Source organism: Monodon monoceros, unplaced genomic scaffold (assembly GCF_005190385.1).
Source record: "Monodon monoceros isolate NGI ecotype Baffin Bay Population unplaced genomic scaffold, NGI_Narwhal_1 Super_Scaffold_14, whole genome shotgun sequence".
In the NCBI taxonomy this organism is placed as follows: Eukaryota; Metazoa; Chordata; class Mammalia; order Artiodactyla; family Monodontidae; genus Monodon; species Monodon monoceros.
The window spans coordinates 1733295-1748533 of NW_021703770.1; the positions used below are offsets into that span (position 1 = coordinate 1733295).

Genomic DNA, 15239 nt, shown 5'->3' on the forward strand with positions numbered 1-15239 from the left:
GCCCCTCTCTCCTGACTTGCAGGGTGTCTTTGATCCTGAGTGTAAGTTCTTTGCTGGAACTGTGTGGTGTGAATATCCCCTCCTACTCTACCCGCTGCCTTTACACTCTCTCAGCCATGTCCTTGGATAAACAGAAGTTCTTCATTTTAGTATGGTTCACCTAATCATTCTTTTCTTTTATGGTCATTGCGTTTTGTGTCTCTGAGTCTTTCGGGAATTTTGATGATCCTACCTTAATCGCATCCTTTCTTCCCTTTCTCTCCTATTTTCAGGAGCAAACACATATGGATTAGGTAGAAAATGCCTCCCTGACATGAAATACCTTCATCTGGTATTCTGAAGTTAATTAAGTGGTTAAAGGGGTTGGCTGATGTTTGAACAAGCGAGCATTGAATGACAGAAAATTGCAGAGTACATAATGGTAAAAATTTTCACATCTCCTGTGATTTACCTTGCCTTCACAGCTTAGCAACTGGAAAATATCTCTTCCTTTTCTCAAATAAACCCAAATGGTAACCACGTGTCCATTATTCATTACAAACTTGCTTCTTCCTTCCGAAGCACAGCTCCTCAGGGTTCTCCTTTGGAAACCCCTGCTGTCCCTGCGCCGCAGGCCCCGGATCCCTGGCCTCTGCCCCAAGCTTCAGCCTCAGCCTCAGCCACCTCTCCCCTTAAACTCTCGTCACGTTGACCGTTAGGAGATAGTTTCAGTTTCCTGGATGTTCGTGCTGTCTCTCTAAACTTGAGGATAAACCATCTCCTCCCACTAGGAGCCGACTTGCTAACTTCTGTTCCTGCCTTTGCCTCTTCTGCAGTTAACGTATCCTGGGGTTTCTGCTTCGTGGTCACTCTGGGAAGCCTTCCTAGACTGGGTGACTGGGGCCCCCCTTTGTCGTCTCAGAGGCCCGGGTGACTTCTGAGGAGCCCCTTTCGTTCCGAGTTGTCATTGCTTGTGGTCTGGTCTCCCTCCAGCCAGGTGTGAGTCTCTCAAAGGCAGCGAGTGCGTTCCCCTGCCTTTGGTGTTCTTACGCTTTTGAACTCTTGTGGAACTTATTCTTCGTATCAGCCATTCCCTCCCTCTCGAACCTTTCATTATAAAAATATTCAAACATACAGAAGAGCGGAGAGAATTTTACAGCGAACACTGCAAACCCACCGTCTAGGTTCTATAATGTTTGGCTATCCAGCCTCCTATCCATCCATTGATCCATCTTGTTTTTTTTGCGTCGTTCAAAATAAGTTGTAGATTTCTGTGCATTTTACCCATTAATACTTTAGCATGCATATCATTAATTAGACTTCAAGTTTGTTTACTTTTCTTTGGTAAAATGTATATGGGGTGAAATACACAAACCTTAAGTTACCATTTGATAAGTTTTGACAAGTACGCGTGTCTCACCCAAACTCTTATCAAGATATATCACAGACCATTCTCATCACCTCAGAAAATCCTCTCATGGCCCTTTCCAGCCAATCCCTGCCCAACCTGAGAGGTGGCCACTCTCCGTATTTACCTGGTCAGCCCTTGCTCATCGTTTACTGGCAGCGATGTGGGAGGTTGGAAACGCTCATGGGAACCAGGCAGAATCCCTGGAGAAGCCTCCGGGGCTGGGTCCTTCCAACACTGTCAGCAGTCACCTTCTCGCCCAGCTCTCAGTTTAGCCTCTTCGAGGGCAGGGGGTCAAGTATTATTACCCTCACTCTATGGATAGGGAAGGTGAAGGCCGAAGAGGTTAAATGACGTATCTGGGATCACAGCTGGTTCCATCTTGTGTAGCACGGGCTGGCCATTCAAAACAACACGTTTGCAAGTGAAAAATTAAAGCTGTCATTCTTTTTTAATTCTCATCCCGAGCTGCCATACATTTACGTGTGGAATTAAAGTAATGAAAATAAACCATCTGCTTCCAAAATATACAAAGGGAATAATTCCTGTCACTTATATTCTACAGTACCAAAAAGCTGTCAGTATCAATAAATGATGTACTATGAATGTGAAGACGGGAAACTGTCTTAAACCGGGAACACGAGTGAGCTCCTTGTGAAGCTCTTCCACAGGGAATTAAACGCTCCCTCCTCCGGGGTCCGTGTTATTTTCTTTGTAGCGCTGTTGAGGTTATTTTATGTCTCAGCAGTAATAATAACTTTTACTTTCTAGCACTCACCACGTACCGGCTGAGTGGTACTTCAGGTAGTTTTTTCTCATTAGGTAAAAACGACACCTGTAAGAGGCCTTTCTGGGGGTAGGGGTGGTCTGTTTACCTCACTGCTGCAGCGCCGGGGCCCGGGAACTAAGAACAGTGCTTGTCACAGAGGAGGTGCTGAGTGAACCCGGCGCGAGTTCCCACCACACAGGTTGTTGCGCGGCTGGCGCGTTAATGCAGGACACAGGAGCGCTGAGGACGACCCTGAGCATGAAGTGCCCACGTCTTGCCTGCTCCGAGGGTGCTGACTGCTCTCGGTGTGTTCTGCCTGCAGGTGGTCTGCGTGCGCGGGGCCTTGGCCGCGTGGGAGGCCTGCTTGTGAGCCCCACGTCTTCTCCTCCTCTTCCTGCCGCCCGTCAGGGGCCCTCACAGGTCTCTGGTCACGCCCTCACTCCCCTCTGATTGACCCCCTTTTCTTCAGATAAAGAAAAGTTTCCTGTTGTGTGGTTTTTTTAAAAATGATGTTTGCTGTGGGTTTGTCATATATGGCCTTTATTATGTTGAGGTAGGTTCCCTCTATGCCCACTTTCTGGAGAGTTTTTATCTTAAACCGGTGTTGAATTTTGTCAAAAGCTTTTTCTGCATCTGTTGAGATGATCATATGGTTTTTATTCTTCAGTTTGTTAATATGGTGTATCACATTGATCGGTTTGCGTATATTGAAGAATCCTTGCATCCCTGGGATAAATCCCACTTGATCATGGTGTATGATCCTTTTAATGTGCTGTTGGATTCTGTTTGCTAGTATTTTGTTGAGGATTTTTGCGTCTATATTTATCAGTGATATTGGTCTGTAATTTTCTTTTTTTGTAGCACCTTTTTCTGGTTTTGGTATCAGGGTGATGGTGGCCTCATACAATGAGTTTGGGACTGTTTCTTCCTCTGCAATTTTTTGGAAGGGTTTGAGAAAGATGGGGGTTAGCTCTTCTCTAAATGTTTGATAGAATTCACCTGTGAAGCCATCTGGTCCTGGACTTTTGTTTGTTGGAAGATTTTTTTTTTTTTTTTGCTGTACGCGGGCGTCTCACTGCTGTGGCCTCTCCCGTTGCGGAGCACAGGCTTCAGACGCGCAGGCTCAGCAGCCATGACTCACGGGCCCAGCCGCTCCGTGGCATGTGGGATCTTCCCAGACCGGGACACGAACCCGTATCCCCCGCATCGGCAGGTGGACTCTCAGCCACTGTGCCACCAGGGAAGCCCCTGTTGGAAGATTTTTAATCACAGTTTCAATTTCATTACTTGTGGTCCGTCTGTTCATATTTTCTGTTTCTTCCTGGTTCAGTCTTGGAAGGTTATACCTTTCTAAGAATTTGTCCATTTCTTCCAGGTTGTCCATTTTATTGGCATAGAGTTCCTTGTAGTAGTCTCTTAGGATGCTTTGTATTTCTGCGGTGTCTGTTTTAACTTCTCCTTTTTCATTTCTAATTTTATTGATTTGGGTTCTCTCCCTCTTTTTCTTGATGACTCTGGCTAATGGTTTATCAATTTTGTTTATCTTCTCAAAGAACCAGCTTTTAGTTTTATTGATCTTTGCTATTGTTTTCTTTGTTTCTATTTCATTTATTTCTGCTCTGATCTTTATGATTTCTTTCCTTCTGCTAACTTTGGGTTTTGTTTGTTCTTCTTTCTCTAGTTCCTTTAGGTGTAAGGTTAGATTGTTTATTTGAGACTTTTCTTGTTTCTTGAGGTAGGCTTGTATTGCTATAAACTTTCCTCTTAGAACTGCTTTTGCTGCATCCCATAGGTTTTGGATTGTCGTGTTTTCATTGTCATTTGTCTCTAGGTATTTTCTGGTTTCCTCTTTGATTTCTTCAGTGATCTCTTGGTTATTTAGTAACATATTGTTTAGCCGCCATGTGTTTGTGTTTTTTACGTTTTTTTCCCTGTAATTCGTTTCTAATCTCATAGCATTGTGGTCAGAAAAGATGCTTGATATGATTTCAATTTTCTTAAATTTACTGAGGCTTGATTTGTGACCCAAGATGTGATCTATCCTGGAGAATGTTCTGTGCACACTTGAGAAGCAAGTGTAATCTGCTGTTTTCGGATGGAATATCCTATAAATATCAATTAAATCTATCTGGTCTATTGTGTCATTTAAAGCTTATGTTTCCTTAGTAATTTTCTGTTTGGGTGATCTGTCCATTGGTGTAAGTGAGGTGTCAAAGTCCCCCACTGTTATTGTGTTACTGTCAATTTCCTCTTTTATAGCTGTTAGCAGTTGCCTTATGTATTGAGGTGCTCCTATGTTGGGTGCATATATTTTTATAATTGTTATATCTTCTTCTTGGATTGATCCCTTGATCATTATGTAGTGTCCTTCCTTGTCTCTTGTAACATTCTTTATTTTAAAGTCTATTTTATCTGATATGAGTATTGCTACTCCAGCTTTCTTTTGATTTCCATTTGCATGGAATATCTTTTTCCATCCCCTCACGTCCAGTCTGTATGTGTCCCTAGGTCTGAAGTGGGTCTCTTGTAGACAGCATATATATGGGTCTTGTTTTTGTATCCATTCAGCAAGCCTGTGTCTTTTGGTTGGAACATGTAGTCCACTCACGTTTAAGGTAATTACTGATATGTATGTTCCTATGACCATTTTCTTAATTGTTTTGGGTTTGTTTTCATAGGTCCTTTTCTTCTCTTGTGTTTCCCACATAGAGAAGTTCCTTTAGCATTTGTTGTAGAGCTGGTTTGGTGGTGCTGAATTCTCTTAGCTTTTGCTTGTCTGTAAAGCTTTTGCTTTCTCCATCGAATCTGAATGAGATCTTTGCCGGGTACAGTAATCTTGGTTGTAGGTTCTTCAGTTTCATCACTTTAAATATGTCATGCCACTCCCTTCTGGCTTGTAGAGTTTCTGCTGAGAAATCAGCTGTTAACCTTATGGGAGTTCCCTTGTATGTTATTTGTTGTTTTTCCCTTGCTGCTTTCAATAATTTTTCTTTGTCTTTAATTTTTGCCAATTTGATTACTGTGTGTCTCAGTGTGTTCCTCCTTGGGTTCATCCTGTATGGGGCTCTCTGAGTTCCTGGACTTGGGTGGCTATTTCCTTTCCCATGTTAGGGAAATGTTCGATGATAATCTCTTCAGATATTTTCTTGGGTCCTTTCTCTCTCTCTTCTCCTTCTGGGACCCCTATAATGCGAATGTTGTTACGTTTAATGTTGTCCCAGAGGTCTCTTAAGCTGTCTTCATTTCTTTTCATTCATAGCAGTGAATTCCACCATTCTGTCTTCCAGGTCACCTATCCGTTCTTTAGCTTCAATTATTCTGCTATTGATTTCCTTCTAGTGTATTTTTCATTTCAGTTATTGTATTGTTCATCTCTGTTTGTTTGTTCTTTAATTCTTCTAGGTCTTTGTTAAACATTTCTTGCATCTTCTCAATCTTTGCCTCCATTCTTTTTCCGAGGTCCTGGATCATCTTCACTATCATTATTCTGAATTCTTTTTCTGGAAGGTTGCCTATCTCCACTTCGTTTGGTTGTTTTTCTGGGGTTTTATCTTGTTCCTTCGTCTGGTACATAGCCCTCTGCCTTTTCATCTTGTCTGTCTTTCTGTGAATGTGGTTTTTGTTCCACAGGCTGCAGGATTGTAGTTCTTCTTACTTCTGCTGTCTGCCCTCTGGTGGATGAGGCTGTCTCCCTGTTGTGTTTTTCTCCTCCATCTTCCTTGCTTTCCTGTCTTGTTCTAATCCCTGTTCTTACAGACTCACGGAGTGAAGTAAGTCAGAAAAAGAAAAACAAATACCGTATGCTAACACATATATGTGGAATAATAATAATAAAAAAGGTTCTGAAGAACCTAGGGGCAGGACAGGAATAGAGACGCAGATGTAGAGAATGGACTTGAGGACCTGGGGAGGGGGAAGGGGAAGCTGGGATGAAGTGAGAGTGTGGCGTGGACATATATATACTACCAAATGTAAAATAGATAGCCAGTGGGAAGCAGCCGCATAGCACAGGGAGATCAGCTCGGTGCTTTGTGACCACCTAGAGGAGTGGGGTAGGGAGGGTGGGAGGGAGACACAAGAGGGAGGAGATATGGGGATATATGTATATGTATAGCTGATTCACTTTGTTATACAGCAGAAATTAACACACCATTGTAAAGCAATTATACTCCAATAAAGATGTTAAAAAAAAAAGAAAACAAATCCTTTTGCATTTGCAGTATATGGGATCAGGGACACTTAAGAGACACACAGACCTTTGTGGGCCTCTCAGGGGTCTGAACTGCCGTCTGGGCACTTATGGGGCACGTGTGTTCCCCCATCACAAGCTCCTGACCTGGAGCTGAGCATTTACAATCCACCCATCAGGACAGGGATCACCCGCCCATGTCATGGAGTGATTCTAATTTCAGTCTGTTTGTGAGCACGTCTCTATTTGTAGGTTTTCAAAGAGCCAAACTTCTGCCTTTACTTAAGTAGTCATAAATTTTATTATAATTAAGCCCAAATTGAGATGCATTTATTGTATTTGCTTTTCAACAAATCTTCTGAGATACCCGTGAGTGTGTGTACAAACACAAATATACACATACCTGTGTACATAAATACGTATACACATCCCTTAATTTCTTTATACTTACAGCTTAATTTTTTGACAAAAAGCAACGGCTCCATGTGGGTATAATGAACAGCTCATAAGTGTTTTGACTGAGGTGCCGTTCCCTGCTGCTCCCTGCTTTCATCAGCATTGCGGCAAAGTCTCTGCAATTAGAAGCACAAATGAAAGGTCCTCAGATGTTGAAGGTCAGCAGCAGTAATGACTCCTCTGGTAGTGTCAGTGTCACATAACCAGTATGACTTGACTGCATGAAACTAAACTCTAGCATTCAAATAATGACTATTATTTCTGAAACAGAATTCCACAGGGGAGAAAATTAGTGACATATGCTACTCTCTTGGTTTATGTTTATCTTGTTATTCCTGATAGCTTATCATTATATAGGATTTTGAAAAGCCCCTCTGGACTTTCCATTTTGTAGCACAGTAATGAAGGAAAGAACCAGAAAGGCCCACTTTTGAGGCGTAAAAACATATTAAATCCGACAATGAAGCTATTCGGCTTTCTGTCCTGCTGCAGCTGGAGGAGAGTCCGTGCGCTGTGAATTCCTCTAAATACCTTAGTTGTTTGGCCGCAGAAGGTGAATAAGCTGTTCCCCACGGGTGGACTTGCCTGTTGTCTGAATGTGTCACTCTTAAGCCACGGAACTTAACACAGAAATAAGCAGTGCAGCTTAGCGCCCTTTCTGAGTATACCCTAAGCTTGGAGGCAGTGGGTTACTGAACACAGGGCTTTGAACCTTATTTAGCTACTGGCCTTTTCTGGGGCTGGGGGCAGGGGTTGGGTGGCAGTTTTCAGGTCTCTTCTTGAGCTGTGCCGTTTGCCTGCGCACGTAGCGGGAGCAGCCAGCGCGGTTCCACGCGGCTCGCGTGCTGCCCTTGACCCTTTCCTGTTGCTCTGGTGTTCCCTCTGTCAGGGCAGGTGGTAGCACGGCCTCTCTTCAGCCGGTGACTTGAGAGATGGGTTTTGGAGTCGGATGGGTTTGGCTCCCAGCCCCTTGTTGTTAGTGACCCCTGCGTGGCTGCCCTGAGCAGGCCGCTGAGTGCTTGTGGGTTAGCGTTGCAGCCTGGGCACCCCTGGCCCAGCCCTGCTCTCATCTGGTGATTCCAGAAGGACTGGTAGTGCCTCTGGGGTGCCCAGCACAGTGCCTGGCACGTGGTGGGTGATGGGTACCTGCTAAGTTCCCTTCCCTTTAAGTGGGGAAATGAGCTGCTGCTTCTGCTTCCTGATAGCTGCACAGGGGGAGTGTCTGTGGGGCTGGGAAGCCAGCACTCAGCGTGGGCGGGGCCGACTTGAAATACACAAACTCACGCTGCGCCTGAGGCAGGCAGGTGCCTGGGTCCACGTTTCCTGGGTTCATCTCTCCTTGAGCTGTTCAGAAGCCATCTTAGCTTTCTCTTTGCTCTCAACTTTTTCCTGGAATGGTGAAATTTAACGATCCCCCAGATGAGCAAGGGTGTTCTGGCATTAAACCCTGCTCATCCCACAGCGAACGAGAGCAGAAGAGGTGAGATGGTGAGAAGCAGTCTGGGAGGCCGTGGGCAGCTCTGACAGTGGGGAGCTTGCTGGCTCCTCTGTCCCTGGCCACCCAGGGGAACCTGTTAGCTGATTGATTCTCAGGACCCAAGGGGCTCGCTAAGGAGCCCGCTGAAGGCCCATGAAGGAGTTAACAGTAAGAGTTACCCTCCCTGCCAAGTTTTCTAGTCTTTTTTCGAGTTGCTTGTGTTATGGCATTTTTATGTAATTCTTAAAAACACACACACACACACACACACACACACACAAACACTTTGTGGCAATACAGGGCAAAACCTAAAAAATAAATCTCGTAAAAAAGCGGTTTTTTTCCTTCTTAGCACGGTCAAAGCGTACAAGTGTCTTGGGGAAAAAAGACTCAGTTTCTTCAGTGTCTCCTGCAGTGTTCATGCCACACCCCGCCTGCACGTTTGGGTGAGGACAGAAGCAGAGGAGAGCTGGGAGGAGGTGGCAGCGCCGCACGGGGTTGGTGGGCCAGGCACTCCCGGCAGAGGGGGCAGCACGTGTGGGTGGTAGTAGGGGCACAGCGGGTGAACGTGGGGAAGGGGAGGAGGAAAGGCAGGGGTGAGCCCGGACTGTTCTTCCCAAGGCATTTCAGTCCTGTCAGGACCCACGTATGATGGTGCAGCAGGAGATGCGCTGAGAGCCCTCACCTAGTTTCTGCCCGTCCATGGGAACAGAACTGAATGAGAGCCCGGGTCTTGGCGCCTGGGTTTCAGAAGTGGCCCAATAGAAGCTTTGGGAGGGGGGCCTTTGCGGGGCCTCAGTATCTTGGCCGGTATTGCCATTTCATAGAAAGGTTGGCCAGAGCTGCTGTGGCAGGTGGAGAGGCTGTTTAAAGAAGTTAGCACGCACTGCTATAGTCCTGGGGCTTTGGGGTCCGGGCTTCCAGCAGGCAGGGCCCGAACGGTTTTCTGCCCTGGCTTCATGTCGCCTGGTATGTCATATACCCTTCTATCCCAAATTAATCTGTGGGACTGAAAAATAAAGACAAAGAATGTATTAACCTGGTTCACACATACTGATAGAATGTGAGTTACTGGGTCACCGAGAGGGTTTTGGTGCCATTAGTGCTTTGGGAGGGAAGGCAGTAACTTCCGTTGTGGAGTCGGATGCTGGCAAAGTACCCAGAGAGTAATATATCCAGCAGGGCTAGCGGTCAGGTCAGTTTGTAAAACTTAATCAGAGGAGGCTCCTGCCACATACTCAGTAAAATCATCGCCAGCAAACACCTAGAATCTGTGTGTTCCGTACAGTATTCATTCTATAGGAGGAGGGTGATAAGACCAGCGTGTATGTGAGGTGTTTTGAGTGTAATGTCCATTAAATGCGTCACATGCCCAGGAGGGTGTGTAGACACATACACGCCAAGTCCAGAGTCAACCCCACGGGTCCCACTGCTCTTTAACCTGCCTGGCCTCTCCTCATCTTCAGGTCTGGTCTGATTAGCAGTCTCTCCCGGAGGTTTTCCCTGGATCTGTGCTTACTGTCAGGTGCCCAAGTGTCCCGGCCTGCAGTGATTAATCGTCCACGTTGTCCTTAAATCTTACCTCCCAGGAACCAGCACCCTCAGCAGTCCCATCACCCTTTTCCCAGCTGCCCCTCTGTGTTTAGATCATTCTGAAATAATGTAGTGATATCAGTCTACTAAAAAATCTGAACACCCTGTAAACTAGTGGAATTGGTGATGCCGCTGTGCACCGGACACTTAATTGAGCACCTATTGTATGCCAGGTCCTCTACTTCCCAGCTGGATGACCTCCAGCAAGGACGTGCACTTCCTTGGTTTCCAAGGGGGATAAATGACCACAACTCCGCTGGGTTATTGTGAGGATTAAGTGAGATAACTCACATGTGGAAAGTGTCTGGTGTTCAATGAATAACTAAGTAAATAAATGAATGTGATGTGGTTTCTAAACACCTCTCAAGGACGCCTCCCCTGATCTGTTCCTATTTAAGGATACCCTGAGGATAAATGTGCTCTATTAGACGTGTTCTGAGCGGAGCTCAGCCAGTTCTGGAGGGAGCACACCCCGGACAGGAAGACATGAACTTACTTTGCGTTTATAGCACAGTTTGGCCTCGTGTTCTTGGCAGTTAGCAAACCTCACAGGTCTTTCTTCTTCAATATGAACCTCGATCAAGCTCCCTGTCTTCCACTGGACTCTTGCAATGTTGATTTCTGGGTCCCAAGAGGGTGACTTTATTTTTTAACCCCACCTTGATGGGCCTTCATGCAGGAAGTGAATGTCATGGCTCTAGAATCATTTGGACCTAGAATTCTGGCACTTTTCCCTAGTTTTGGACCATGGGCAAGTTACTCTCTCTAGGTGTCCGTTGCCTTATTCTGACGGAGGGGATTTAGCACAGAGAGTCGGTTTGTTTAAAGGGAGGTGGTAAGGTAACCCAGAGGCAGGAACAGCAGCAGGTTGCTCCCCTGTCTGGGACTGAGGGACAGCAGGAGGGGGGATTAGCGAGGCGGATTAGGGGACTGAGAGGTACAGCGGGAAGGCCTCCCGTTCACCTCGCTGGTGTGGAGGGATTCCCGCCCCCCAGGGCCAGGAGGATGGACACACACGTAGTGCCCAATGCTGGACGGATGGGATCACAGCCCGCCATGCAGGGAACAGAGGGAAACCAGAGGCTGCGGGGAGGCAGGCTTTGTATTGTCAACAAGGTGGGGTGTCCCCTGGTTCCCACAGGGGGCTGTGCTTGGCTGGCAGGGAACTGAAACCCACCCTCAGGGCTAAGCGGGAGCTTCGTCTGGTCCCCGGGATAGGAGGGTTGTTTGTCAGGGGACCGTATCCCCGGGAGCAGAGTCAGGAGGAGAACTTGCAGTGAGGTTGTTCCAGGCCCTCCTGGTTTCACCACATGTCAAGGCAGTGGTAATATTGGACTTGATTCTAGGCCTTAAACACCCGTTCCTCCCGGTCTGTAATGAAGCAGGGATCGTCTGGCAGGAGGGGGAGCCACACAGGTGACACAGCTGCTTCCATTTGACACAACCGGTGCCCCCCCACCCCCCACCCCGTCTCCTTCCTGGGCTCCTTCCTCCTCTCAGCACATTTCAGCTTTAGTGTATACAGTGCTTTACAGACACCACTTAGTTTAATCTGTAAAGGAGCCGTGTGATGTAGGAGTTGTCACCCCCACTTCATACACAAAGAAATGTTGACATGGACGAGTCATCACTCCCCATCCAGCTCTAGGTGGTCAGAGTCAAAAAGGCGTCAAACCCAAGGCCGTCTGACTCCGCAGAGCTAAGGATGCCCCCCTGCCCCCAAAAAGGCCTTTTCTGATTTTGTGTTCCTGTTTCCTGAAGAGTGTCTCTCTCCCACTAAACGTGGATCTGTTTCTCTTTAAGGTGATAGAACATAGAAAGTACTGGTTGAGCTCTGACTCTGTTCACGAGAACAAGAGTGCACGGCTCTTGTTGGGGAGAGAAAGCTGCTCCACGGGGGCAGTGCTCATAGACACAGGCCTTGGAACAGCTGTGATTCTGGAATTCTCTGGTACTTTGATCCATCACTTTTTTTCTTTTCTTTTTTTTTTTTTTTGTGGTACGCGGGCCTCTCACTGCTGTGGCCTCTCCCGTTGCGGAGCACAGGCTCCGGACGCACAGGCTCAGCGGCCATGGCTCACGGGCCCAGCCGCTCCGCGGCAGGTGGGATCTTCCCGGAAGGAGGATCCTCCCGGACCGAGGCACGAACCCGTGTCCCCTGCATTGGCAGGCGGACTCTCAACCACTGCGCCACCAGAGAAGCCCAGATCCATCACATTTTAAATGGTTTGCATCTTTCTTTGCTTTTGAAGGTGCATCCGAATTTTCTACCGGGATAGCTAAGCCTCCTGCTGCCTCAGCTGCATCCTCATTATCACCTTTATTACTGTCATTGTAGAAAAATTATATGGTGACTTCCTGAGCTGGAAACTAGAAGAAACCCTTGCCCAGTTTCCCTTGCAACCTGGAAAGGTGGCCACTTTCACCGTCAGCATCAAAGTGAAGCTGGATTTCTCTTGCCAAGAGAATCTCCTCCAAGACCTCAGTGACGGTAAGTTCCTCCCCAGTTTTGATCAGCACATCGCGGTCCCCAGTCACACGGTAGCGATCACCATGCCTCGAGCCCCGCTGCTCTCTCGGTAACGTGCTTGTTGTTCATTAGCTCTAGCGGCTTGAGACTTCTCCTGGGCACGTACTTAATGAGTGAGTTACTGTGCACAGAGAAAGTAATAAAAGTACTTTTCAGTTGAACGATTTCTTAATTCACACTCTTTACTATTTTGTGCTCATTTGCCAGGAGGTCATCCTAAATTAGTGGAATGTAGGAATTACTGCATTTTTCTTCAAGCATAACTGCTGTGATCCCTTAGACATCTAATTAGCTGTGATTATGAAGTTCTCCTTCAAAGTCTAATGATTTCTATAAGGAAATAGACTGTGGAGCAAAATGAGAATTTATTTTTGTTATAATATTAGGACTAGCTGATCAGGGGTAAGACTCCATAGATTAATTGTGTCTGATGACACAGCATGCATTCATACTTTTATCGGGGGTCATCGTGGGGTGTGTTAGTTAGCTCAGGCTGGGTCATCGTGGGGTGTGTTAGTTAGCTCAGGCTGGGTCATCGTGGGGTGTGTTAGTTAGCTCAGGCTGCCACAAGAGAATACCACAGACAGTATGGCTACAATTACCAACTTCTTTTCTCATAGTTGTGGAGGCTCGAAGTCTGAGATCAAGGTGCCAGCATGGCCAGGTTCTGGTGAGGGCCCTTTCCTGGCTTGCACACAGCTGCCTTCTCACTGTGTCCTCACGCGGCAGAGCGAGCCTGGTGTCTCTTCCCCTTCTTAGAAGGACGCCAGTTTTATCAGACTAAGGCCCCACCCTGTGGCCTCATTTAACTTTTGTTACCTCCTCACGGGCCCTGTCTTCAATTATAGTCACAGTGGAGGTTAGGGCTTCACCATATGAATTTGGGGGGCCACATTCAGTCAAAGGGCGTTATTGGAGATGGTCAACGGATTCTGTTACTAGAGCTTAGCAACTATGTGACTTTGACTTCTTTGTGCCTTAATCTGATAAGATGACAGTAATACCCATTTCTACAGTTGCTGTGAGGATTTGCCCTTCACCTGGAACATGGTAAGGGGTCAACAAGTGTTAGTTATACCCCCCCCCACCCCCATCACAGATTTATGACATTACAAGACATTTAATCACCTCTTATTAGAAACAAGCACTTGACCGGGCTCTCGGAAAACAGAGATGAGTGAGTCAAGGTCTGTCCCCTGGGCAGTAGTAATAACAGCAGCTAACATTTAAGAGGTGTGCATAGATCAACTCGCTGAACCCTCACAGCAGCCCTATGAAATAGGTGCTATTAATAGCTCCGTTTTACAAATAGGGACAGTAAGGCATAGAGAGGTTGTACAGTTTTTCCAAGGTCACACAGCTAGGAAGTGGCAAAGCTGGGTTGTGAAGCCAGGCCGCCTGACTCCAGAGTCTGTCCTCGTAACTACTCTGTGGCCTGTTGTTGCCCAGAGGGTCAGCCAGAAAAATAAATATGTGATTGGAACACCCTGAGACTCAGGGGTGTAACTGAGATGCAGCTCACTTTGTCAGTAGGGTCCTGCAGGGAGGGCCTCCCAGAGCTGGGGTGTGACTTGGGCCTGAACTGGGGAGTATCCTAGAAGAAGAAAAAAGCCTGTGCTCCACAGGCCTTTCAAGGAGCAGCAGGTGCCGAGGCCCGGAGATCTCTGGCCAGTGATGCAGTGGGATTCACCTACAGCGACTAGATGGACATACGTGTGGACGCAGACCTGATTATTCAGATCTCATTTCAGTTGTCTCCCCGGTGGAGAGGCTACCCGGACCGCGTCGGCTGGGTCAGCATGCCCCGCCCACTGTCATTCTTGTCGGGTCCCCCCACATTATGGACAGCTCCTGTTCCCTGGAAGCGTCTTGTTTGGTTTTTCCTGTCCTGCTGCATCTGTCCTTTACCTTAGAAGTTTCACAGGGAGAAGGACCTCATCTGTCTTACTCAGGAGGTCCTGTATTCACATTACCTAGACGGCATACCTGGAGGGAGGGGAGTGGATGAGCTCCTCTTCCCCTCCCCCCTCGATGTGGCGGCTCCTCCCTCCTGACCTCGTCTGACCCTAATGACCTCCCAAAGGCCCCGCCTCCCAGTGCTGTCACATTGGGGTTAGGGCTTCAACACAGGGATTCTGGGGGGACACCTACTCTAAGTCCATAGCACGCTCCATGAAATTTCTTCTCCTGTACTCTCTGGAGTGTTTAAATAACATTTATATTATTAATGCAGGTAGGAAAATAAGTTTACTGTTGGACACACTAGAAATGGAAAATATCACGTGGATTTAACATTATACCAGAACTCAAAAAGTATCCGATGAAATGGATATTCTTTTCTGTCTCTAAATGGCTTTGTACCACTGGACTGCATCTTTCTATAAGTAGACAGAGGGTTACAGACAGAGTTTCTGACTTTTCTTTTTCCCAGGAAGGGAGTTTAGCAGAATCAGTGGTGCCTGACACCTGTCCAGGGAATGCTTGATGAGTTGTTATCCCGGGGGTCTGTCTGGGCAAGTGGATGCCTAGCTGAGACCATCTGGATGTGAGACGTGAGGGAAAGCTGATCGTTACTTGTGCTGCTGACATTTGGGGCAGGCTACTCCTGAGAGAGAGCAAATGGAAGGCCTCCGGGTGGAGGCTGAAGCTGCTTTTATTTTGGTGGCTCCTTGAGTTTATGTGTGCAATGTGGACATATTTTGTTACGTTTCTGCCTTTAGTTACAGAGCTCTGAAGGATTGTCTCTGCCCTCTGTGCTGAAAGTAAAATTGCAACTTGGGATTTATAGTCTGAAAATACCTTCTTCTCTCTTTTAAAATAAAACCAAAGAGAGCTAGA

At 46.9% G+C, this 15239-nt stretch overlaps 1 protein-coding gene across 2 annotated transcripts in view; it reads left to right on the top strand.

Moving 5' to 3' along the window:
• Positions 1 to 15239, top strand: part of TRAPPC9 (trafficking protein particle complex 9) — a 514318-nt gene that overhangs the window by 135074 nt on the left and 364005 nt on the right. For both annotated transcript variants that reach the window (XM_029223132.1, XM_029223133.1), the window contains one exon: positions 12210 to 12362. In XM_029223132.1, coding sequence (XP_029078965.1) covers positions 12210 to 12362 — 153 coding nt within the window. The remainder of the gene's footprint in view (positions 1 to 12209; positions 12363 to 15239) is intronic.